General features: G+C 52.1%; 1 protein-coding gene across 1 annotated transcript in view; it reads right to left on the bottom strand.

Moving 5' to 3' along the window:
• LOC147095507 (phosphoribosylformylglycinamidine synthase-like) overlaps positions 1-27,233 on the bottom strand; it is an 81,683-nt gene that overhangs the window by 45,106 nt on the left and 9,344 nt on the right. The window contains 6 exon segments of the mRNA XM_085973654.1: positions 1,818-1,943; positions 2,812-2,973; positions 6,539-6,600; positions 16,125-16,281; positions 17,609-17,682; positions 25,640-25,768. Coding sequence (XP_085829780.1) covers positions 1,818-1,943; positions 2,812-2,973; positions 6,539-6,600; positions 16,125-16,281; positions 17,609-17,682; positions 25,640-25,768 — 710 coding nt within the window.

The following is a 27,233-nucleotide window of genomic DNA, read 5'->3' as shown; positions in this document are numbered from 1 at the left end:
TGGGGTATATCAGAGTGTTACAGTGAGGGGTGTGGTGTATATCAGAGTGTTACAGTGAGGTGTGTGGGGTATATCAGTGTTACAGTGAGGGGTGTGGTGTATATCAGTGCTACAGTGAGGGGTGTGGGGTATATCAGTGTTACAGTGAGGGGTGTGGTGTATATCAGTGCTACAGTGAGGGGTGTGGTGTAGATCAGAGTGTTACAGTGAGAGGTGTGGGGTATATCAGTGTTACAGTGAGGGGTATATCAGTGTGTTACAGTGAGGAGTGTGTGGTATATCAGTGTTACAGTGAGGGGTGTGGGGTATATCAGTGTTCCAGTGAGGGGTGTGGGGTATATCAGTGTTACAGTGAGGGGTGTGGGGTATATCAGTGTTACAGTGAGGGGTGTGGAGTATATCAGTGTTACAGTGAGGGGTGTGGGGTATATCAGTGTTACAGTGAGGGGTGTGGGGTATATCAGTGTTACAGTGAGGGGTGTGGGGTAGATCAGTGTGTTACAGTGAGGGGTGTGGGGTATATCAGTGTTACAGTGAGGGGTGTGGGGTATATCAGTGTTACAGTGAGCGGCGTGGGGTATATCAGTGTTACAGTGAGGGGTGTGGGGTATATCAGTGTTAAAGTGAGGGGTGTGGGGTATATCAGTGTTACAGTGAGGGGTGTGGGGTATATCAGTGTTCCAGTGAGGGGTGTGGGGTATATCAGTGTTACAGTGAGGGGTATATCAGTGTTACAGTGAGGGGTGTGGGGTATATCAGTGTTACAGTGAGCGGCGTGGGGTATATCAGTGTTACAGTGAGGGGTGTGGGGTATATCAGTGTTAAAGTGAGGGGTGTGGAGTATATCAGTGTTACAGTGAGGGGTGTGGGGTATATCAGAGTGTTACAGTGAGGGGTGTGGGGTATATCAGTGTTACAGTGAGGGGTGTGGGGCATATCAGTGTTACAGTGAGGAGTGTGGGGTATATCAGTGTTACAGTGAGGGGTGTGGGGTATATCAGTGTTACAGTGAGGGGTGTGGGGTATATCAGTGTTACAGTGAGGGGTGTGGGGTATATCAGTGTTACAGTGAGGGGTGTGGGGCATATCAGTGTTACAGTGAGGAGTGTGGGGTATATCAGTGTTACAGTGAGGGGTGTGGGGTATATCAGTGTTACAGTGAGGGGTGTGGAGTATATCAGTGTTACAGTGAGGGGTGTGGAGTATATCAGTGTGTTACAGGTTGCAGGGACTCGACTTCAGCTCCCTTCTGTTAGAAGATTAAGCGGTGTTCTACTTGAGGTGTTTGGAATGAGTAAAGTGGTTGACAGGATTGGGAAATCCAGAACCAGGGGGCGTGACCTTAAGATTCGAGCCAAGACATTCAGGGGTGATGGCAGGAAGCGTTTCTTCACAGAGGGTATCTGGAATGCGACACCCCAGAAAACTGGTAAATTGATAACTTCTAAACTAAGCTTGATTGGTTTTTGTTAGGCAAGGATATTCAGGGTTGCAAAAGCCAGGTGGGTCGATGGGGTTAAGATCCGGAATAGCCGTGATCTCATTGAATGGCGGAGCGTGCTCGAGGGACTGAATGGCCTCCTCCTGTTGCGATGTCCCTCTCCAGTATCAGAGCCTTTGCCCGTTTGTGCCTCAGGTCCCAATTTCTCCTCAGTTGCTGAGCATTTGAACTGGGCTCACACAGCTCACCTCCTGTAAAAGGGGCAACGACGAGGGGCAGCACGTCTCTCAGCCCCGCCAGTCGGGACCGATCTGAACTCTGGCCATCGGTCAGAGGCCAGCCCCGAACCCACCGCAGGGTCAATCCACTTCCTCACCTTCTGTGGCATTTTTCCCAGGACCCAGTCCAGCTTCAGATCCACAGGACGGGCTGCACATCCAGTCGGCTGGCACCGGGGGAGCTCGGATTTCAGCGCAGTCTCCCGATCATCAAGCAGCACAATCTGTGAAACAGCCGTCAGGAATAGATAAAAACATAACATAAGACGCAGGAGCAGGAGTAGCTCATTCGGCCCCTCGAGCCTGCTCCGCCATTCAATAAGATCATGGCTGATCTGATCTTGGCCGCAACTCCACTTTCCTGCCACTCCCCATAACCCTCGACTTCCTCACCATTCAAAAATCTGTCTATCTCCACCTTAAATATGACCCAGCCTCCACAGCTCTCTGGGGCAGGGAATTCCAAAGATTCACGACTCTCTGAGAGAAGAAATTCCTCCTCATATCCGAATTAAAGGGTGCCCCCTTATTCTGAAATTATGCCCCCTAGTTCTAGATTCCCCCAGGAGGGGAAACATCCTCTCTGCATCTACCCTGTCAAGCCCCTTCAGAACCTTAAACGTTACAATAAGATCACCTCTCATTCTTCGAAACTCCAATGAGTATAGGCCCAACCTGCTCAACTTTTCTTCATAAAACAGCCCCTTCATCTCCGGAATCAACCTCGTGAACCTTCTCTGAACTGCCTCCAATGCAAGTATATCCTTCCTTAAATCAGACCAAAACTGAACGCATTACTCCAGGTGTGGTCTCACCAACATCCTGTACAGTTGTAACAGGACTTCCCTGTTTTTATACTCCATTCCCTTTGCAATAAAGCCCAACATTCCATTTGTCATCCTAATTAATATCTTTATCATGTACACCGGCCCCTCCTGTGAAATCCCCCTCCGACACCCCGGTCCTGTAACCACCCGCCCCTCCCGTGTACTCACACCATCTCTACAATCACCCAGCCCTGTCTGTACAATCGCCCAACACCGCTTGTACAATCACCTAGAACTACAGCAGAATGTCTGCTAATTTACTCACCGTTCCATTCCCGGTTATTTTACCCACAAAATCGACAGGACATTTCTCTCGAACACAGACGGCACGCAGAAACTCAGAGTCCTTAGAGCGCATCAGCAGAGCGTTCGTCTCCTGGTACTCGGCTCCCCACAGTTCCAGCGCACTCAGGGTCGGATCACCAACCTTAAATCACAGTGAGCCCAGTCAGGGGAGTGACTGAACACCCCCAACACACCCAGAGACACATCACACTCCCCAAATCACAGTGAGCCCAGTCAGGGGAATGTCTGAACACACAACACACCCAGAGACACATCACACTCCCCAAATCACAGTGAGCCCAGTCAGGGGAATGTCTGAACACACAACACACCCAGAGACACATCACACTCCCCAAATCACAGTGAGCCCAGTCAGGGGAATGTCTGAACACACAACACACCCGGAGACACATCACACTCCCCAAATCACAGTGAGCCCAGTCAGGGGAGTGACTGAACACCCCCAACACACCCAGAGACACATCACACTCCCCAAATCACAGTGAGCCCAGTCAGGGGAATGTCTGAACACACAACACACCCAGAGACACATCACACTCCCCAAATCACAGTGAGCCCAGTCAGGGGAATGTCTGAATACACAACACACCCAGAGACACATCACACTCCCCAAATCACCGTGAGCCCAGTCAGGGGAATGTCTGAACACACAACACACCCGGAGAGACATCACACTCCCCAAATCACAGTGAGCCCAGTCAGGGGAATGTTTGAACACACAACACACCCAGAGACACATCACACTCCCCAAATCACAGTGAGCCCAGTCAGGGGAATGTCTGAACACACAACACACCCAGAGACACATCACACTCCCCAAATCACAGTGAGCCCAGTCAGGGGAATGTCTGAACACACAACACACCTGAAGACAGGTCACACTCCCCAAATCACAGTGAGCTCAGTCAGGGGAATGTCTGAACACACAACACACCCAGAGACACATCACACTCCCCAAATCACAGTGAGCTCAGTCAGGGGAATGTCTGAACACACAACACACCCGGAGACACATCACACTCCCCAAATCACAGTGAGCCCAGTCAGGGGAATGTTTGAACACACAACACACCCAGAGACACATCACACTCCCCAAATCACAGTGAGCCCAGTCAGGGGAATGTCTGAACACACAACACACCCAGAGACACATCACACTCCCCAAATCACAGTGAGCTCAGTCAGGGGAATGTCTGAACACACAACACACCCGGAGACACATCACACTCCCCAAATCACAGTGAGCCCAGTCAGGGGAATGTCTGAATACACAACACACCCAGAGACACATCACACTCCCCAAATCACAGTGAGCCCAGTCAGGGGAATGTCTGAACACACAACACACCCGGAGACACATCACACTCCCCAAATCACAGTGAGCCCAGTCAGGGGAATGTCTGAACACACAACACACCCAGAGACACATCACACTCCCCAAATCACAGTGAGCCCAGTCAGGGGAATGTCTGAACACACAACACACCCAGAGACACATCACACTCCCCAAATCACAGTGAGCCCAGTCAGGGGAATGTCTGAATACACAACACACCCAGAGACACATCACACTCCCCAAATCACAGTGAGCCCAGTCAGGGGAATGTCTGAACACACAACACACCCGGAGACACATCACACTCCCCAAATCACAGTGAGCCCAGTCAGGGGAATGTCTGAATACACAACACACCCAGAGACACATCACACTCCCCAAATCACAGTGAGCCCAGTCAGGGGAATGTCTGAATACACAACACACCCCGAGACACATCACACTCCCCAAATCACAGTGAGCCCAGTCAGGGGAATGTCTGAATACACAACACACCCGGAGACACATCACACTCCCCAAATCACAGTGAGCCCAGTCAGGGGAATGTCTGAACACACAACACACCCGGAGACACATCACACTCCCCAAATCACAGTGAGCCCAGTCAGGGGAATGTCTGAATACACAACACACCCAGAGACACATCACACTCCCCAAATCACAGTGAGCCCAGTCAGGGGAATGTCTGAACACACAACACACCCCGATACACATCACACTCCCCAAATCACAGTGAGCCCAGTCAGGGGAATGTCTGAATACACAACACACCCAGAGACACATCACACTCCCCAAATCACAGTGAGCCCAGTCAGGGGAATGTCTGAACACACAACACACCCGGAGACACATCACACTCCCCAAATCACAGTGAGCCCAGTCAGGGGAATGTCTGAACACAGAACACACCCAGAGACACATCACACTCCCCAAATCACAGTGAGCCCAGTCAGGGGAATGTCTGAACACACAACACACCCCGAGACACATCACACTCCCCAAATCACAGTGAGCACAGTCAGGGGAATGTCTGAATACACAACACACCCGGAGACACATCACACTCCCCAAATCACAGTGAGCCCAGTCAGGGGAATGTCTGAATACACAACACACCCCGAGAAACATCACACTCCCCAAATCACAGTGAGCCCAGTCAGGGGAGGGTCTGAACACACAACACACCCAGACACACATCACACTCCCCAAATCACAGTGAGCTCAGTCAGGGGAATGTCTGAACACACATCACACTCCCCAAATCACAGTGAGCCCAGTCAGGGGAAGGTCTGAATACACAACACACCCAGAGACACATCACACTCCCCAAATCAAAGTGAGCCCAGTCAGGGGAATGTCTGAACACACAACACACCCAGAGACACATCACACTCCCCAAATCACAGTGAGCTCAGTCAGGGGAATGTCTGAACACACAACACACCCGGAGACACGTCACACTCCCCAAATCACAGTGAGCCCAGTCAGGGGAATGTCTGAATACACAACACACCCAGAGACACATCACACTCCCCAAATCACAGTGAGCCCAGTCAGGGGAATGTCTGAACACACAACACACCCGGAGACACATCACACTCCCCAAATCACAGTGAGCCGAGTCAGGGGAATGTCTGAACACACAACACACCCGGAGACACATCACACTCCCCAAATCACAGTGAGCCCAGTCAGGGGAATGTCTGAATACACAACACACCCAGAGACACATCACACTCCCCAAATCACAGTGAGCCCAGTCAGGGGAATGTCTGAACACACAACACACCCCGAGACACATCACACTCCCCAAATCACAGTGAGCCCAGTCAGGGGAATGTCTGAACACACAACACACCCGGAGACACATCACACTCCCCAAATCACAGTGAGCTCAGTCAGGGGAATGTCTGAACACACAACACACCCAGAGACACATCACACTCCCCAAATCACAGTGAGCTCAGTCAGGGGAATGTCTGAACACACAACACACCCGGAGACACATCACACTCCCCAAATCACAGTGAGCCCAGTCAGGGGAATGTCTGAATACACAACACACCCCGAGACACATCACACTCCCCAAATCACAGTGAGCCCAGTCAGGGGAATGTCTGAATACACAACACACCCAGAGACACATCACACTCCCCAAATCACAGTGAGCCCAGTCAGGGGAATGTCTGAACACACAACACACCCAGAGACACATCACACTCCCCAAATCACAGTGAACCCAGTCAGGGGAATGTCTGAACACACGATTCTCACTCACATCTCAGCCCTGTGGAGCATGCAGTTGATGCGATGATGCAAAAGGTGACATATTCTTTTAAAATGCTCGTACCTTGAACTTGCTGGTGTAAATGGTGGCACCGGCTGGCTCGCTCAGCTCCTTCAACACGTTACCTAACGGGCAGAAAGCAACCCTCAGCTCACCTTATCAGGTAAAGTGCAGACATGATAACTGCTCAAACAGCCTACTCCAGAACACAAACCCAGCAAACAACCCCCGTTCCCATTCACTCCCACTCTACAAAATCCCAATGGACCAAACCCCTTCCCATTCACTCCCACTGTCGACAATCCCAATGGACCAAACCCCTTCCCATTCATTCCCATTGTACAAAATCCCAATGGACCAAACCCCTTCCCATTCGCTCCCACTGTACAAAATCCCAATGGACCAAACCCCTTCCCATTCACTCCCACTGTACACAATCCCAATGGACCAAATCCCTTCCCATTCACTCCCACTGTACACAATCCCAATGGACCAAACCCCTTCCCATTCATTCCCATTGTACACAATCTCTATGGACCAAACCCCTTCCCATTCATTCCCACTGTAGACAATCCAAATGGACCAAACCCCTTCCCATTCACTCCCACTGTAGACAATCCCAATGGACCAAACCCCTTCCCATTCACTCCCACTGTAGACAATCCCAATGGACCAAACCCCTTCCCATTCATTCCCATTGTACACAATCCCAATGAGCCCAAATCCCTTCCCATTCAATCCAATTGTACACAATCCCAATGGACCAAATCCCTTCCCATTCACTCCCACTGTACACAATCCCAATGGACCAAACCCCTTCCCATTCACTCCCATTGTACACAATCCCAATGGACCAAATCCCTTCCCATTCACTCCCACTGTACACAATCCCAAAGGACCAAACCCCTTCCCATTCACTCCCATTGTACACAATCCCAATGGACCAAATCCCTTCCCATTCACTCCCACTGTACACAATCCCAATGAGCCCAAATCCCTTCCCATTCACTCCCACTGTACACAATCCCAATGGACCAAACCCCTTCCCATTCACTCCCACTGTACACAATCCCAATGGACCAAACCCCTTCCCATTCACTCCCACTGTACACAATCCCAATGGACCAATCCCCTTCCCATTCACTCCCATTGTACACAGTCCCAATGGACCAAACCCCTTCCCATTCACTCCCAGTGTACACAATCCCAATGGACCCAAACCCCTTCCCATTCACTCCCATTGTACACAATCTCTATGGACCAAACCCCTTCCCATTCACTCCCATTGTACACAATCCCAATGGACCAAACCCCTTCCCATTCACTCCCACTGTACACAATCCCAATGGACCAAACCCCTTCCCATTCACCCCCACTGTACACAATCCCAATAAACCAAACCCCTTCCCCTTCACCCCAATTTTCACAATCCCAATGGACACAAACCCCTTCCCATTCACTCCCACTGTACACAATCCCAATGGGCCCAAACCCCTTCCCATTCACTCCCACTGTGCAAAATCCCAATGAACCAAACCCCTTCCCATTCACTCCCACTGTACACAATCCCCATGGACCAAATCCCTTCCCATTCACTCCCACTGTACACAAACCTCTTCCCATTCATTCCCACTGTACACAATCCCAATGGACCCAAACCCCTTCCCATTCAATCCAATTGTACACAATCTCTATGGACCAAACCCCTTCGCATTCACTCCCACTGTACACAATCCCAATGGACCCAAACCCCTTCCCATTCGCTCCCACTGTACACAATCCCAATGGACCAAACCCCTTCCCATTCACTCCCATTGTACACAATCCCAATGGACCAAACCCCTTCCCATTCACTCCCACTGTACACAATCCCAATGGACCAAACCCCTTCCCATTCACTCCCATTGTACACAATCCAAATGGACCAAACCCCTTCCCATTCACTCCCACTGTACACAATCCCAATGGACCAAACCCCTTCCCATTCACTCCCATTGTACACAATCCAAATGGACCAAACCCCTTCCCATTCACTCCCACTGTACACAATCCCAATGGACCAAACACCTTCCCATTCACTCCCATTGTACACAATCCCAATGGACCAAACCCCTTCCCATTCACTCCCATTGTAAACAATCCCAATGGACCCAAACCCCTTCCCTCCCACTGTACACAATCCCAATGGACCAAACCCCTTCCCATTCGTTCCCACTGTACACAATCCCAATGGACCGAACCCCTTCCCATTCACTCCCATTGTACACAAACCCCTTCCCATTCAATCCCTGTACACAATCCCAATGGACCCAAACCCCTTCCCCTTCACTCCCACTGTACACAATCCCAATGGACCCAAACCCCTTCCCATTCACTCCCATTGTACACAATCCCAATGGACCCAAACCCCTTCCCATTCACTCCCACTGTACACAATCCCAATGGACCAAACCCCTTCCCATTCACTCCCATTGTACACAATCCCAATGGACCAAACCCCTTCCCATTCACTCCCATTGTACACAATCCCAATGGACCCAAACCACTTCCCATTCGCTCCCACTGTACACAATCCCAATGGACCCAAACCCCTTCCCATTCACTCCCATTGTACACAATCCCAATGGACCAAACCCCTTCCCATTCACTCCCACTGTAGACAATCCCAATGGACCAAACCCCTTCCCATTCATTCCCATTGTACACAATCCCAATGAGCCCAAATCCCTTCCCATTCAATCCAATTGTACACAATCCCAATGGACCAAATCCCTTCCCATTCACTCCCACTGTACACAATCCCAATGGACCAAACCCCTTCCCATTCACTCCCATTGTACACAATCCCAATGGACCAAATCCCTTCCCATTCACTCCCACTGTACACAATCCCAATGGACCAAACCCCTTCCCATTCACTCCCATTGTACACAATCCCAATGGACCAAATCCCTTCCCATTCACTCCCACTGTACACAATCCCAATGAGCCCAAATCCCTTCCCATTCACTCCCACTGTACACAATCCCAATGGACCAAACCCCTTCCCATTCACTCCCACTGTACACAATCCCAATGGACCAATCCCCTTCCCATTCACTCCCATTGTACACAATCCCAATGGACCAAACCCCTTCCCATTCACTCCCAGTGTACACAATCCCAATGGACCAAACCCCTTCCCATTCACTCCCATTGTACACAGTCCCAATGGACCAAACCCCTTCCCATTCACTCCCAGTGTACACAATCCCAATGGACCCAAACCCCTTCCCATTCACTCCCATTGTACACAATCTCTATGGAACAAACCCCTTCCCATTCACTCCCATTGTACACAATCCCAATGGAACAAACCCCTTTCCATTCACTCCCATTGTACACAATCCCAATGGACCAAACCCCTTCCCATTCACTCCCACTGTACACAATCCCAATGGACCAAACCCCTTCCCATTCACCCCCACTGTACACAATCCCAATAAACCAAACCCCTTCCCCTTCACTCCCACTGTACACAATCCCAATGGACACAAACCCCTTTCCATTCACTCCCACTGTACACAATCCCAATGGACACAAACCCCTTCCCATTCACTCCCACTGTGCACAATCCCAATGAACCAAACCCCTTCCCATTCACTCCCACTGTACACAATCCCCATGGACCAAATCCCTTCCCATTCACTCCCACTGTACACAAACCCCTTCCCATTCATTCCCACTGTACACAATCCCAATGGACCCAATCCCCTTCCCATTCACTCCCACTGTGCACAATCCCAATGAACCAAACCCCTTCCCATTCACTCCCACTGTACACAATCCCCATGGACCAAATCCCTTCCCATTCACTCCCACTGTACACAAACCCCTTCCCATTCACTCCCATTGTACACAATCCCAATGGACCCAAACCCCTTCCCATTCAATCCAATTGTACACAATCTCTATGGACCAAACCCCTTCGCATTCACTCCCACTGTACACAATCCCAATGGACCCAAACCCCTTCCCATTCGCTCCCACTGTACACAATCCCAATGGACCAAACACCTTCCCATTCACTCCACTGTACACAATCCCAATGGACCAAATCCCCTTCCCATTCACTCCCACTGCACACAATCCCAATGGACCAAACCCCTTCCCATTCACTCCCATTGTACACAATCCCAATGGACCAAACCCCTTCCCATTCACTCCCACTGTACACAATCCCAATGGACCAAACCCCTTCCCATTCACTCCCATTGTACACAATCCAAATGGACCAAACCCCTTCCCATTCACTCCCACTGTACACAATCCCAATGGACCAAACCCCTTCCCATTCACTCCCATTGTACACAATCCAAATGGACCAAACCCCTTCCCATTCACTCCCACTGTACACAATCCCAATGGACCAAACACCTTCCCATTCACTCCCATTGTACACAATCCCAATGGACCAAACCCCTTCCCATTCACTCCCATTGTAAACAATCCCAATGGACCCAAACCCCTTCCCATTCACTCCCACTGTACACAATCCCAATGGACCAAACCCCTTCCCATTCGCTCCCACTGTACACAATCCCAATGGACCGAACCCCTTCCCATTCACTCCCATTGTACACAAACCCCTTCCCATTCAATCCCTGTACACAATCCCAATGGACCCAAACCCCTTCCCCTTCACTCCCACTGTACACAATCCCAATGGACCCAAACCCCTTCCCATTCACTCCCATTGTACACAATCCCAATGGACCAAACCCCTTCCCATTCACTCCCATTGTACACAATCCCAATGGACCCAAACCACTTCCCATTCGCTCCCACTGTACACAATCCCAATGGACCCAAACCCCTTCCCATTCACTCCCATTGTACACAATCCCAATGGACCCAAACCCCTTCCCATTCAATCCAATTGGACACGATCTCGATGGACCAAACCCCTTCGCATTCACTCCCACTGTACACAATCCCAATGGACCCAAACCCCTTCCCATTCACTCCCACTGTACACAATCCCACTGTACACAAACCCCTTCCCATTCATTCCCACTGTACACAATCCCAATGGACCCAAACCCCTTCCCATTCACTCCCACTGTACACAATCCCAATGGACCAAACCCCTTCCCATTCGCTCCCACTGTATACAATCCCAATGGACCGAACCCCTTCCCATTCACTCCCATTGTACACAAACCCCTTCCCATTCAATCCCTGTACACAATCCCAATGGACCCAAACACCTTCCCCTTCACTCCCACTGTACACAATCCCAATGGACCCAAACCCCTTCCCATTCACTCCCATTGTACACAATCCCAATGGACCAAACCCCTTCCCATTCACTCCCATTGTACACAATCCTAATGGACCCAAACCACTTCCCATTCGCTCCCACTGTACACAATCCCAATGGACCCAAACCCCTTCCCATTCACTCCCATTGTACACAATCCCAATGGACCAAACCCCTTCCCATTCACTCCCACTGTAGACAATCCCAATGGACCAAACCCCTTCCCATTCATTCCCATTGTACACAATCCCAATGAGCCCAAATCCCTTCCCATTCAATCCAATTGTACACAATCCCAATGGACCAAATCCCTTCCCATTCACTCCCACTGTACACAATCCCAATGGACCAAACCCCTTCCCATTCACTCCCATTGTACACAATCCCAATGGACCAAATCCCTTCCCATTCACTCCCACTGTACACAATCCCAATGGACCAAACCCCTTCCCATTCACTCCCATTGTACACAATCCCAATGGACCAAATCCCTTCCCATTCACTCCCACTGTACACAATCCCAATGAGCCCAAATCCCTTCCCATTCACTCCCACTGTACACAATCCCAATGGACCAAACCCCTTCCCATTCACTCCCACTGTACACAATCCCAATGGACCAATCCCCTTCCCATTCACTCCCATTGTACACAATCCCAATGGACCAAACCCCTTCCCATTCACTCCCATTGTACACAGTCCCAATGGACCAAACCCCTTCCCATTCACTCCCAGTGTACACAATCCCAATGGACCCAAACCCCTTCCCATTCACTCCCATTGTACACAATCTCTATGGACCAAACCCCTTCCCATTCACTCCCATTGTACACAATCCCAATGGAACAAACCCCTTTCCATTCACTCCCATTGTACACAATCCCAATGGACCAAACCCCTTCCCATTCACTCCCACTGTACACAATCCCAATGGACCAAACCCCTTCCCATTCACCCCCACTGTACACAATCCCAATAAACCAAACCCCTTCCCCTTCACTCCCACTGTACACAATCCCAATGGACACAAACCCCTTTCCATTCACTCCCACTGTACACAATCCCAATGGGCCCAAGCCCCTTCCCATTCACTCCCACTGTGCACAATCCCAATGAACCAAACCCCTTCCCATTCACTCCCACTGTACACAATTCCCATGGACCAAATCCCTTCCCATTCACTCCCACTGTACACAAACCCCTTCCCATTCATTCCCACTGTACACAATCCCAATGGACCCAAACCCCTTCCCATTCAATCCAATTGTACACAATCTCTATGGACCAAACCCCTTCGCATTCACTCCCACTGTACACAATCCCAATGGACCCAAACCCCTTCCCATTCGCTCCCACTGTACACAATCCCAATGGACCAAACACCTTCCCATTCACTCCACTGTACACAATCCCAATGGACCAAATCCCCTTCCCATTCACTCCCACTGCACACAATCCCAATGGACCAAGCCCCTTCCCATTCACTCCCATTGTACACAATCCCAATGGACCAAACCCCTTCCCATTCACTCCCACTGTACACAATCCCAATGGACCAAACCCCTTCCCATTCACTCCCATTGTACACAATCCAAATGGACCAAACCCCTTCCCATTCACTCCCACTGTACACAATCCCAATGGACCAAACCCCTTCCCATTCACTCCCATTGTACACAATCCAAATGGACCAAACCCCTTCCCATTCACTCCCACTGTACACAATCCCAATGGACCAAACACCTTCCCATTCACTCCCATTGTACACAATCCCAATGAACCAAACCCCTTCCCATTCACTCCCACTGTACACAATCCCCATGGACCAAATCCCTTCCCATTCACTCCCACTGTACACAAACCCCTTCCCATTCATTCCCACTGTACACAATCCCAATGGACCCAAACCCCTTCCCATTCAATCCAATTGTACACAATCTCTATGGACCAAACCCCTTCGCATTCACTCCCACTGTACACAATCCCAATGGACCCAAACCCCTTCCCATTCGCTCCCACTGTACACAATCCCAATGGACCAAACACCTTCCCATTCACTCCACTGTACACAATCCCAATGGACCAAATCCCCTTCCCATTCACTCCCACTGCACACAATCCCAATGGACCAAACCCCTTCCCATTCACTCCCATTGTACACAATCCCAATGGACCAAACCCCTTCCCATTCACTCCCACTGTACACAATCCCAATGGACCAAACCCCTTCCCATTCACTCCCATTGTACACAATCCCAATGGACCCAAACCCCTTCCCATTCACTCCCACTGTACACAATCCCAATGGACCCAAACCCCTTCCCATTCACTCCCATTGTACACAATCCCAATGGACCAAACCCCTTCCCATTCACTCCCATTGTACACAAACCCCTTCCCATTCAATCCCTGTACACAATCCCAATGGACCCAAACCCCTTCCCCTTCACTCCCACTGTACACAATCCCCATGGACCAAATCCCTTCCCATTCACTCCCACTGTACACAAACCCCTTCCCATTCATTCCCACTGTACACAATCCCAATGGACCCAAACCCCTTCCCATTCAATCCAATTGTACACAATCTCTATGGACCAAACCCCTTCGCATTCACTCCCACTGTACACAATCCCAATGGACCCAAACCCCTTCCCATTCGCTCCCACTGTACACAATCCCAATGGACCAAACACCTTCCCATTCACTCCACTGTACACAATCCCAATGGACCAAATCCCCTTCCCATTCACTCCCACTGCACACAATCCCAATGGACCAAACCCCTTCCCATTCACTCCCATTGTACACAATCCCAATGGACCAAACCCCTTCCCATTCACTCCCACTGTACACAATCCCAATGGACCAAACCCCTTCCCATTCACTCCCATTGTACACAATCCCAATGGACCCAAACCCCTTCCCATTCACTCCCACTGTACACAATCCCAATGGACCCAAACCCCTTCCCATTCACTCCCATTGTACACAATCCCAATGGACCAAACCCCTTCCCATTCACTCCCATTGTACACAAACCCCTTCCCATTCAATCCCTGTACACAATCCCAATGGACCCAAACCCCTTCCCCTTCACTCCCACTGTACACAATCCCAATGGACCCAAACCCCTTCCCATTCACTCCCATTGTACACAATCCCAATGGACCAAACCCCTTCCCATTCACTCCCATTGTACACAATCCCAATGGACCCAAACCACTTCCCATTCGCTCCCACTGTACACAATCCCAATGGACCCAAACCCCTTCCCATTCACTCCCATTGTACACAATCCCAATGGACCCAAACCCCTTCCCATTCAATCCAATTGTACACGATCTCTATGGACCAAACCCCTTCGCATTCACTCCCACTGTACACAATCCCACTGTACACAAACCCCTTCCCATTCATTCCCACTGTACACAATCCCAATGGACCCAAACCCCTTCCCATTCAATCCAATTGTACACAATCCCAATGGATCCAAACCCCTTCCCATTCAATCCAATTGTACACAATCCCAATGGACCAAACACCTTCCCATTCACTCCACTGTACACAATCCCAATGGACCAAACACCTTCCCATTCACTCCCATTGTGCACAATCTCTATGGACGAAACACCTTCCCATTCACTCCCATTGTACACAATCCCAATGGACCAAACACCTTCCCATTCACTCCCATTGTACACAATCCCAATGGACCAAACCCCTTCCCATTCACTCCCAGTGTACACAATCCCAATGGGCCCAAACCCCTTCCCATTCACTCCCATTGTACACAATCTCTATGGACCAAACCCCTTCCCATTCACTCCCATTGTACACAATCCAAATGGACCAAACCCCTTCCCATTCACTCCCATTGTACACAATCCAAATGGACCAAACCCCTTCCCATTCACTCCCATTGTACACAATCCAAATGGACCAAACCCCTTCACATTCACTCCCACTGTGCACAATCCCAATGGACCGAACCCCTTCCCATTCACTCCCATTGTACACAATCCCAATGGACCCAAACCCCTTCCCATTCACTCCCACTGTACACAGTCCCAACGGACCAAATCCCCTTCTCATTCGCTCCCACTGTACACAATCCCAATGGACCCAAACCCCTTCCCCTTCACTCCCACTGTACAGCCAAATGGACCAAACCCCCTTCCTAATTTCACTCTTGAAAGGTCTGGCTCTAATTTTTAGACTATGCACCCTAGTCCGAGAATCCCCAACCAGTGGAAATACTCTTCTGCCCATCCCATTCATTCCAGCTGCACTGTCCATTGAATGATTACACTCAGCTCTCCCTCTGTGCAGGTGATTCCCGCGCACCATTGCCTCCAGCTCCCTGGTCGTGAATGCTACAGATCGGGTTGCTGTCCTGGCTCTCGATGCAGGCTCGCAGAGCTCGATTCATCTTCTGCTCCATCTCAGCATCGCCTCGCTGCACCGCTCCGAAATCCAGTTCTGCTGTGTTGTCTCCCTGCACCTGGGGGGTGGTGGGCAAAGGTTAATGTGACGACAAGAGAAACCAGGACCCCCACAGTGTGACTGCCTCTCCATCGCCTTCCCTCACTGACCCTGACACCTCGCCAACCCCTCACCGAAACCACCGACCCAGCCGTCCCTCACTGACCGACACCTCGCCAACTCCTCACGGAAACCACCCACCCGGCCGTCCCTACTGACCCTGACACCTCGCCAACCCCTCACCGAAACCACACACCCAGCTGTCCCTACTGACCCTGACACCTCGCCAACCCCTCACCGAAACCACCGTCCCAGCCGTCCCTCACTGAGCCCCGTCCCCCCCTCACTGAAACCACCGACCCAGCCGTCCCTCACTGAGCCCCCCTCACCGAAACCATCGACCCAGTCGTCCCTCACTGAGCCCCCCTCACCGAAACCACCGACCCAGCCGTCCCTCACTGACCATCACCTCGCCAACCCCTCACCGAAACCACCCACCCAGCCGTCCCTACTGACCCTGACACCTCGCCAACCCCTCACCGAAACCACCCACCCAGCCGTCCCTCACTGACCGACACCTCGCCAACCCCTCATCGAAACCACCCACCCAGCTGTCCCTACTGACCCTGACGCCTCGCCAACCCCTCACCGAAACTACCCACCCAGCCGTCCCTACTGACCCTGACACCTCGCCAACCCCTCACCGAAACCACCGACCCAGCTGTCCCTACTAACCCTGACACCTCGCCAACCCCTCACCGAAACCACCGACCCAGCTGTCCCTACTAACCCTGACACCTCGCCAACCCCTCACCGAAACCACCCACCCAGCCGTCCCTCACTGAGCCCCGTCCCCCCCTCACCGAAACCACCGACCCAACCGTCCCTCACTGACCGACACCTCGCCAACTCCTCATCGAAACCACCCACCCAGCCGTCCCTACTGACCCTGACACCTCGCCAACCCCTCACCGAAACCACCCACCCAGCCGTCCCTACTGACCCTGACACCTCGCCAACCCTTCACCGAAACCACCCACCCATCCCTACTGACCCTGACACCTCGCCAACCCCTCACCGAAACCACCGATCCAGCCGTCCCTACTGACCCTGACACCTCGCCAACCCCTCACCGAAACCACCCACCCAGCCGTCCCTACTGACCCGACACCTCGCCCATCCCTCACCGAAACCACCGACCCAGCTGTCCCTCACTGAGCCCTCCTCACCGAAACCACCGACCCAGCCGTCCCTCACTGAGCCCCCCTCACCGAAACCACCGACCCAGCCGTCCCTCACTGACTCACGATTTGGACATCAGCGCAGTGACTGGAGCGATGTCTTACCTGGATCGAGGAGGCTGCCCCTCCTCCCACTCCGATTCGATAGACTGGTCCTCCGATCTTCACCACGTCCATGTCTGAAAGCAGAGACACCGGTCATTGGAGGGGTAAAACTACACAGGTCGGGGTCAGCGCGGGGTCACAATACACAGGTCAGGGGTCAGCGCAGTGCCATAATACATGGGACGGGGTCAGCGCAGGGTCACAATACACAGGTCAGGGGTCAGCATAGGGTCACAATATACAGGACAGGAGTCAGTGCGGGGCCACAATAAACGGGACAGGGATCAGAATACACGGGACAGGGGTCAGATTACATAGTATAGGGGTCAGTGCGGGGGGTCACAGGAAACGGATCAGTGTGGGGTCACAAAACATGGGTCAGTGCGGGGTTACAATACACGGGACAGGGGTCAGCACGGGGTCACAATATACGGGTCAGGGATCAGTGTTGGGTCACAATACACGGGTCGGCGCGGGGTCACAATATACGGGTCAGGGGTCAGTGTTGGGTCACAATACACGGGGTCACAATATACAGGTCAGGGGTCAGTGTTGGGTCACAATACACGGGACAGGGGTCAGCACGGGGTCACAATATACGGGTCAGGGGTCAGTGTTGGGTCACAATACACGGGACAGGGGTCAGCACGGGGTCACAATATACGGGTCAGGGGTCAGATTACATAGGATAGGGGTCAGTGCGGGGGGTCACAGGAAACGGATCAGTGTGGGGTCACAAAACATGGGTCATTGCGGGGTTACAATACACGGGACAGGGGTCAGCACAGGGTCACAATATACGGGTCAGGGGTCAGTGTTGGGTCACAATACACGGGACAGGGGTCAGCGCGGGGTCACAATATACGGGTCAGTGTTGGGTCACAATACACGGGGTCACAATATACGGGTCAGGGGTCAGTGTTGGGTCACAATACACGGGACAGGGGTCAGCACAGGGTCACAATATACGGGTCAGGGGTCAGATTACATAGGATAGGGGTCAGTGCGGGGGGTCACAGGAAATGGATCAGTGTGGGGTCACAAAACATGGGTCAGTGTGGGGTTACAATACACGGGACAGGGGTCAGCACGGGGTCACAATATACGGGTCAGGGGTCAGTGTTGGGTCACAATACACGGGACAGGGGTCAGCGCGGGGTCACAATATACGGGTCAGGGGTCAGCGCGGGGTCACAATATACGGGTCAGGGGTCAGTGTTGGGTCACAATACACGGGGTCACAATATACGGGTCAGGGGTCAGTGTTGGGTCACAATACACGGGACAGGGGTCAGCACGGGGTCACAATATACGGGTCAGGGGTCAGCGCGGGGTCACAATACACGGGACAGGGGTCAGCACGGGGTCACAATATACGGGTCAGGGGTCAGATTACATAGGACAGGGGTCAGTGCGGGGGGTCACAGGAAACGGATCAGTGTGGGGTCACAAAACATGGGTCAGTGCGGGGTTACAATACACGGGACAGGGGTCAGCACGGGGTCACAATATACGGGTCAGGGGTCAGTGCGGGGTCACAATACACGGGACAGGGGTCAGCACGGGGTCACAATATACGGGTCAGGGGTCAGTGCGGGGTCACAATACACGGGACAGGGGTCAGCACGGGGTCACAATATACGGGTCAGGGGTCAGATTACATAGGACAGGGGTCAGTGCGGGGGGTCACAGGAAACGGATCAGTGTGGGGTCACAAAACATGGGTCAGTGCGGGGTTACAATACACGGGACAGGGGTCAGCACGGGGTCACAATATACAGGTCAGGGGTCAGTGTTGGGTCACAATACACGGGACAGGGGTCAGCATGGGGTCACAATATACGTGTCAGGGGTCAGTGTTGGGTCACAATACACGGGACAGGGGTCAGCACGGGGTCACGCTATACGGGTCAGGGGTCAGTGCGGGGTCACAATACACGGGACGGGGTCAGCACGGGGTCACAATATACGGGTCAGGGGTCAGATTACATAGGATAGGGGTCAGTGCGGGGGGTCACAGGAAACGGATCAGTGTGGGGTCACAAAACAGGGGTCAGTGCGGGGTCACAATATACGGGTCAGGGGTCAGATTACATAGGATAGGGGTCAGTGCGGGGGGTCACAGGAAACGGATCAGTGTGGGGTCACAAAACAGGGGTCAGTGCGGGGTCACAATACACAGGACAGGGGTCAGCATGGGGTCACAATATACGGGTCGGGGTCAGTGTTGGGTCACAATACATGGGTCAGGGGTCAGTGCGGGGTCACAATACACGGGTCAGGGGTCAGTGCATGAGTTCCATTTACTCCTCAGCACCGTCACAACAGATAGGCTGACCAGATACAGGACTCACGCTGGAACACAACTAGTTAACAGAGTTTAAACAGAGCTTAAAAATCATCAACAGGAAGAGCGTCTGACCAACATCCGCATCCGAGGTCTCCAGCCCTTTGAAAAGGGGCGTTCTTTCGTATGTTTCATGGTAGACCTACTTGGGCTTTCCAATAGTGCCAGAGTAAAGCTCCCACTACACTGTCCCATCAAACACTCCCAGGGCAGTTACAGCACAGGTTAGATACAGAGTAAAGCTCCCTCTACACTGTCCCATCAAACACTCCCAGGGCAGGTACAGCACAGGTTAGATACAGAGTAAATCTTCCTCTACACTGTCCCATTAAACACTCCCAGGGCAGGTACAGCACGGGTTAGATACAGAGTAAAGCTCCCTCCACACTGTCCCATCAAACACTCCCAGGGCAGGTACAGCACAGGTTAGATACAGAGTAAAGCTCCCTCTACACTGTCCCATCAAACACTCCCAGGGCAGGTACAGCATAGGTTAGATACAGAGTAAAGCTCCCTCTACACTGTCCCATCAAACACTCCCAGGGCAGATACAGCGCGGGTTAGATACAGAGTAAAGCTCCCACTACACTGTCCCATCAAACACTCCCAGGGCAGATACAGCACGGGTTAGACACAGAGTAAAGCTCCCTCTACACTGTCCCATCAAACACTCCCAGGGCAGATACAGCATAGGTTAGATACAGAGTAAAGCTCCCTCTACACTGTCCCATCAAACACTCCCAGGGCAGGTACAGCGCGGGTTAGATACAGAGTAAAGCTCCCTCTACACTGTCCCATCAAACACTCCCAGGGCAGGTACAGCATAGGTTAGATACAGAGTAAAGCTCCCTCTGCACTGTCCCATCAAACACTCCCAGGGCAGATACAGCGCGGGTTAGATACAGAGTAAAGCTCCCACTACACTGTCCCATCAAACACTCCCAGGGCAGATACAGCGCGGGTTAGATACAGAGTAAAGCTCCCACTACACTGTCCCATCAAACACTCCCAGGGCAGATACAGCGCGGGTTAGATACAGAGTGTGGTAAACCACTGTTATACCTGCCTGTATGGGTGTTTGTATTCCACTGTGTACATGTCTGTACATGCCTCGGCTGACTCCTCCCACAAGTCCAGGTATAAAGGTGACTGCTCCACAGTCCCTCTGTATTCTGGACTGGTCGACCACTCGAGGCACACCTTCATTCTCTTGTTAATAAAAGCCTGTTAGTTACTCGCTTAACCTCAGTCTTTTGGGTAATTGATAGCGCATCAATTTTATTAACAAGATTTTTTATAATGGAGAAGATCCTCACACCAGCATGCCTGGACTTATACCATCGGGAGGCGGACGCATCCACCAAGTTTGCTCACTGGCTTAGGTGCTCTGAAAAATTCCTGATCGCCTCCGCTGCAATGGTCAAATCGGATGACGACAAACTGGATGTCCTGACCTCCAAAGTGAACCACCGAGCGTACTCGGTCATCCAGGACGCGACCTCGTACACGGCTGCTCTCAAGCTACTCAAGGACCAGTACACGCGCCCAGTGAACGAGGTGTACGCCAGGCACCTCCTGGGGAGTCGTAAACAACAACCTGGGGAATCGACCGAGGAATACCTTCAGGCACTGTCTGTGCTTGGCCGGGCCTGTGGTTGTAAGGATGTAAAGGCCGCCGTGTACACAGAGGAACTTATCCGGGACGCTTTTGTAGTGGGCCACAGGTCCAATTACACCCGACAGCGACTGTTGGAGCAGAGTGACCTCGATCTCAACAAGGCCTCTGAACTCGCACTATCATTGGACGCAGCCTACCGGGGCATGGATGCCTACTCCTCTGCACCGTGGACGCCGCGGGGAACGACAGCCTGGGACACGGTAGGACCGTCTCATAGCGCCGTGCCACCCCAGCCGCATCCCAGCAACGGCCCAACTACCGCAGCAGTGTCCCAAGGCCAGAAATGCTACTTCTGTGGCCAGGCCAAACACCCCCGAGCGCGCTGCCCGGCGAAAAATGCAATCTGCTCGGGCTGCGGGAAGAAGGGACACTACGCCAGCGTCTGCAGGGCCAAAGCCACCCCGAACCCCAGCAGCGCCGCGTGTGGGCCGTGCGGGCCGCCATCTTGGGCCTCCCCAGCCATGTGCGAACCACCGGAACAGCAGCCATTTTGGACGCCTCCAGCCACATGGGGATCATGGACGCCGCCATCTTGGACGCCAGCCGGGACGCAGCAGGCCCCCAACACCGCCTCATCTGATACCCGCAGCGACACACCGACCCCTACGCTGGCCTCCGTTACGCTGGACCAAGCGAGACCGCACCAACTGGCCGGGTCCACAATGGACATTAAGGTAAATGGTCACGAAACAACCTGCCTTTTTGACTCTGGGAGCACGGAGAGCTTCATCCACCCCGACACAGTGCGGCGTTGCTCTCTCCCAGTCCCGCCTGCGCACCAGCGGATTTCTATGGCCTCCGAGTCCCAGTCAGTGGACATTGGCGGCTACTGCGTGGTGACACTCTTAGTAGACGGGACTGTGTGCGATAATTTTAAACTTCTGGTCCTGCCCCACCTCTGCGCTGCCGTTCTACTGGGGTTAGATTTTCAGTGCCACCTTAAAAGTGTTATGATGGCGTACGGTGGACCCCTCCCCCCACTCACAGTCCGCAGCCAGCAGCTTCCAAACTGCCCGCCGCGCACCAGGTGCAACCTCTCCACACTCAGAGTCACCCCCCCCACCACTGTTTGCTAACCTCACCCCCGACTGTAAGCCCATCGCCGCAAAGAGCAGGCGATACAGTGCCGGGGACAGGGTTTTCATTAAAACCGAAGTGGAGCGGCTCCTGAAGGAGGGGATTATTGAGGGCAGCACCAGCCCCTGGCGAGCCCAGGTTGTGGTCGTTAAGACCGGCGAGAAGCAGCGCCTGGTCATCGACTACAGCCAGACAATAAATCGCTACACCCTGCTGGACGCTTACCCACTCCCCCGCATAGCTGATATGCTCAACCAGATCGCGCAGTACCGCGTCTTCTCGACCATTGACCTGAAATCAGCATACCACCAGCTCCCTATCCGCCCTGAGGACCGCCAGTATAATGCCTTTGAGGCAAACGGCCGCCTCTATCACTTCCTTAGGGTTCCCTTTGGCGTCACCAACGGGGTCTCCGTCTTCCAAAGGGAGATGGACCGGATGGTCGATCAAAATGCGTTGCAGGCCACTTTCCCATATCTGGACAATGTGACCATCTGCGGCCATGACTTGCAGGACCATGACGCAAACCTCAAAAATTTCCTCTGCACCGCCCAACTCCTGAACCTGACGTATAACAAGGAGACGTGCATATTCCGCACAACCCGCCTCGCCATCCTTGGCTGTGTTGTGGAACACGGAGTCATCGGTCCCGACCCCGACCGGATGCGTCCCCTTATGGAACTCCCACTGCCCCACTGCCTCAAGGCCCTGAAGAGGTGCCTAGGGTTTTTCTCCTATTACGCCCAGTGGGTCCCCTACTATGCGGACAAGGCCCGTCCGCTGATCAAGTCCACCTCTTTTCCCTTGACGGCAGAGGCCCGCTTAGCCTTCCACCGTATCAAGGAAGACATTGCCAAAGCCACCATGCACGCAGTGGACGAATCCATCCCCTTCCAGGTGGAAAGCGACGCGTCCGACTTTGCCCTGGCCGCTACCCTTAATCAGGCGGGGAGACCCGTGGCCTTCTTTTCACGAACCCTCCAGGGCCCGGAGACCAGACACTCTGCTGTTGAGAAGGAGGCCCAGGCTATTGTGGAGGCTGTGCGTCATTGGAGGCACTACCTGGCTGGAAAACGATTTACCCTGTTCACTGACCAGCGTTCAGTTGCTTTTATGTTTAACAACAAGCAGAGGGGCAAAATCAAAAACGACAAGATCTTGAGGTGGAGAATCGAACTTTCCACCTACAATTACGAGATCTTGTACCGGCCCGGGAAGCTCAATGAACCCCCGGATGCTCTATCGCGTGGCACCTGCGCCAGCGCGCAGATCGATAGACTGCGGGCCCTCCACAATGACCTCTGCCACCCGGGGGGTCACCAGGTTCTTCCACTTCATCAAGGCCCGCAACCTGCCTTACTCCATTGAGGAGGTCAGGACCATGACCAGGAACTGCCAAGTCTGCGCTGAGTGCAAACCGCGCTTTTATAGACCAGACAGGGCTCACCTGATAAAAGCCACTCGCCCCTTCGAGCGCCTGAGCGTTGATTTTAAAGGGCCTCTCCCCTCCTCCGACCGCAATGTGTACTTCCTCAACATTATTGATGAGTACTCCCATTTCCCGTTCGCCATCCCCTGCCCGGACATGACCAGTGCCACGGTCATTAAATGTCTGAACGACCTCTTCACCCTGTTCGGTTTCCCCAGCTATATCCATAGCGACCGGGGCTCATCGTTTATGAGCGACGAACTCCGCCAGTACCTGCTCGCTAGGGGTATTGCCACAAGCAGGACCACCAGTTACAACCCCCGGGGGAACGGACAGGTGGAAAGAGAGAATGCGACAGTTTGGAAGGCCGCCCTGCTAGCCTTAAAGTCTAGGGGCCTTCCGACCTCCCGCTGGCAGGATGTGCTCCCCGATGCGCTCCACTCTATTCGGTCACTGCTCTGCACTGCCACTAACGCCACCCCTCATGAGAAAATGTTTGTCTTCCCAAGGAAGTCCACATCGGGGACATCGCTACCGCCATGGCTGACGTCTCCAGGGCCGGTCCTACTGAGAAGACACGTGAGGACCCATAAAACGGACCCCCTGGTCGAGAGGGTCGACCTCCTCCACGCCAACCCCCAGTATGCTTACATTGCGTACCCGGACGGGCGGGAGGAGACAGTCTCCATACGAGACCTCGCACCCTCGGGGGCCCCAGTAACCCGCTACCCACTACCACCCCCCCCCACGATCCAATATCCAACCCCAGCAAACGGCACGCCTGGGCCCCGCGACCCGCTCGACACCCACGAGGACTACACACCAGTGCCCCAGCCTACGCGGGACTCGACGCCGGAAGCTTCACTACCCCTGCCGTCGCCACGTCGATCACAGCGGCAGACAAGACCTCCGGAGAGACTCCAATACACAAACTTATAATACACTTCACCCCGCCGGACTCATTTTTAAACAAGGGGTGAATGTGGTAAACCACTGTTATACCTGCTTGTATGGGTGTTTGTATTCCACTGTGTACATGTCTGTACATGCCTCGGCTGACTCCTCCCACAAGTCCAGGTATAAAGGTGACTGCTCCACAGTCCCTCTGTATTCTGGACTGGTCGACCACTCGAGGCACACCTTCATTCTCTTGTTAATAAAAGCCTGTTAGTTACTCGCTTAACCTCAGTCTTTTGGGTAATTGATAGCGCATCACAGAGTAAAGCTCCCACTACACTGTCCCATCAAACACTCCCAGGGCAGGTACAGCACGGGTTAGATACAGAGTAAATCTTCCTCTACACTGTCCCATTAAACACTCCCAGGGCAGGTACAGCACGGGTTAGATACAGAGTAAAGCTCCCTCTACACTGTCCCATCAAACACTCCCAGGGCAGGTACAGCACGGGTTAGATACAGAGTAAAGCTCCCTCTACACTGTCCCATCAAACACACCCAGGGCCGGTCACAGCATCCCCCCCTCACCCGACGGGCACCCACCTGGTTCCGGCTGCTCCTTGCGGACGTGCTGATCCTCAATGGATCCGATACCAGCGCTGAACATGATTGGTTTAACCCACTCCCTCCTCTCTCCACCAGGGAGTAGCATTCCAAAAGACCGGGCAAATCCTGGAACCAATAAAGAGACATGTTCAAATAAAGAGAGAGATCCGACACCTACCAGGAACTGTTCAAATCCAGAGAGGGAGCGAAAGAGAGAGAGCGAGAGGGGGCAGTGAATAACCTAAATAATATTTTTGATAATTTGGCATCAATGTCAAACTTGAAAGTTCGCAAGAACAAACCCAAAACAAAAAACTACGAAAAATGGTTTGACTCCGATTGCCAGAACATGAGGAAAAAACTCAGAAAAATATCAAACCAAAAACACAGACAACCAGAAAACGAGGAATTACGCCTTACTTATTGTCAGGCACTAACACAATACAGAAACACACTCAGAACCAAGAAAGAGCAGTATATTAAGAATACACTCATCTCCATTGAGGAATCCATTGATTCCAATTGTTTCTGGGACAACTGGAATACATTACACAAAAAACAACACAATGAGTTGGCCATTCAAAACGGAGACACATGGGAAAACCATTTTGAAAAATTATACCAGAAAAACACACTAAGCCCAGAGCAATACCAAATATGCGAAAAACTGGCAAAGCTAGAATTTGCCATAAAAGATAACCAAAACCCGATAGACCCCATAATATCTGAAAAAGAGCTAATTGAAAAACTCAAGGACCTGCGACCAGGAAAAGCTTGCGGTGCAGACGGCATCCTAAGCGAGATGATTAAACACACGGACGATAAAATGAAATTGGCTACACTGAAACTCTTCAACTTGGTTCTGAGTGTCGGTTACTTCCCTGATATCTGGAACAAAGGACTCATAACGCCCATATACAAAAGTGGGGATAAAGTTGACCCAAATAACTATCGAGGCATCTGTGTAAACAGTAACCTGGGGAAGGTTTTCTGTAGTATCATAAACAAAAGACTTATAAACTTCCTTGAGGAGCACAATGTCTTGAGTAAAAGCCAAATTGGATTCCTGCCAAACTACAGAACATCAGATCATATCTTCACCCTACAGACCCTAATTGACAAACACGTTCATCAAAACAAAAGCAAAATCTACGCATGCTTTACAGATTTCCAGAAGGCTTTCGATTCCATCTGGCACGACGGTCTATTCCTGAAACTTATCGAAAGCGGGGTAGGGGGAAAAACATATGATGTAATTAAATCAATGTATACAAACAACAAATGTGCAGTTAAAATTGGAGACAAACAAACAAAATACTTCCCACAGGGGCGGGGGGTGACGCAGGGCTCGCCAATCTCACCGACACTCTTTAATATTTACATAAATGAACTGGCAAAACTACTTGAACAATCTACAGCACCTGGCCTCACCCTATATGAATCCAAGGTTAAATTCCTCCTCTATGCAGACGACCTGGTTCTGCTGTCACCAACTAAGGAGGGTCTACAGCAGAACCTGGATCTGCTGGGGTCGTTCTGTCAGACCTGGGCCCTGACAATAAACCCCCCAAAAAAACAAAGTCCTTGTGTT

This window comes from Somniosus microcephalus, unplaced genomic scaffold (genome assembly GCF_052327205.1).
Source record: "Somniosus microcephalus isolate GS21.2 unplaced genomic scaffold, FLI_Smic_1.0 unresolved_chr1, whole genome shotgun sequence".
Taxonomy (NCBI): Eukaryota; Metazoa; Chordata; class Chondrichthyes; order Squaliformes; family Somniosidae; genus Somniosus; species Somniosus microcephalus.
The sequence above is the reverse complement of the archived record's forward strand: the minus strand, read 5'-3'. Positions and strand labels throughout refer to the sequence as shown.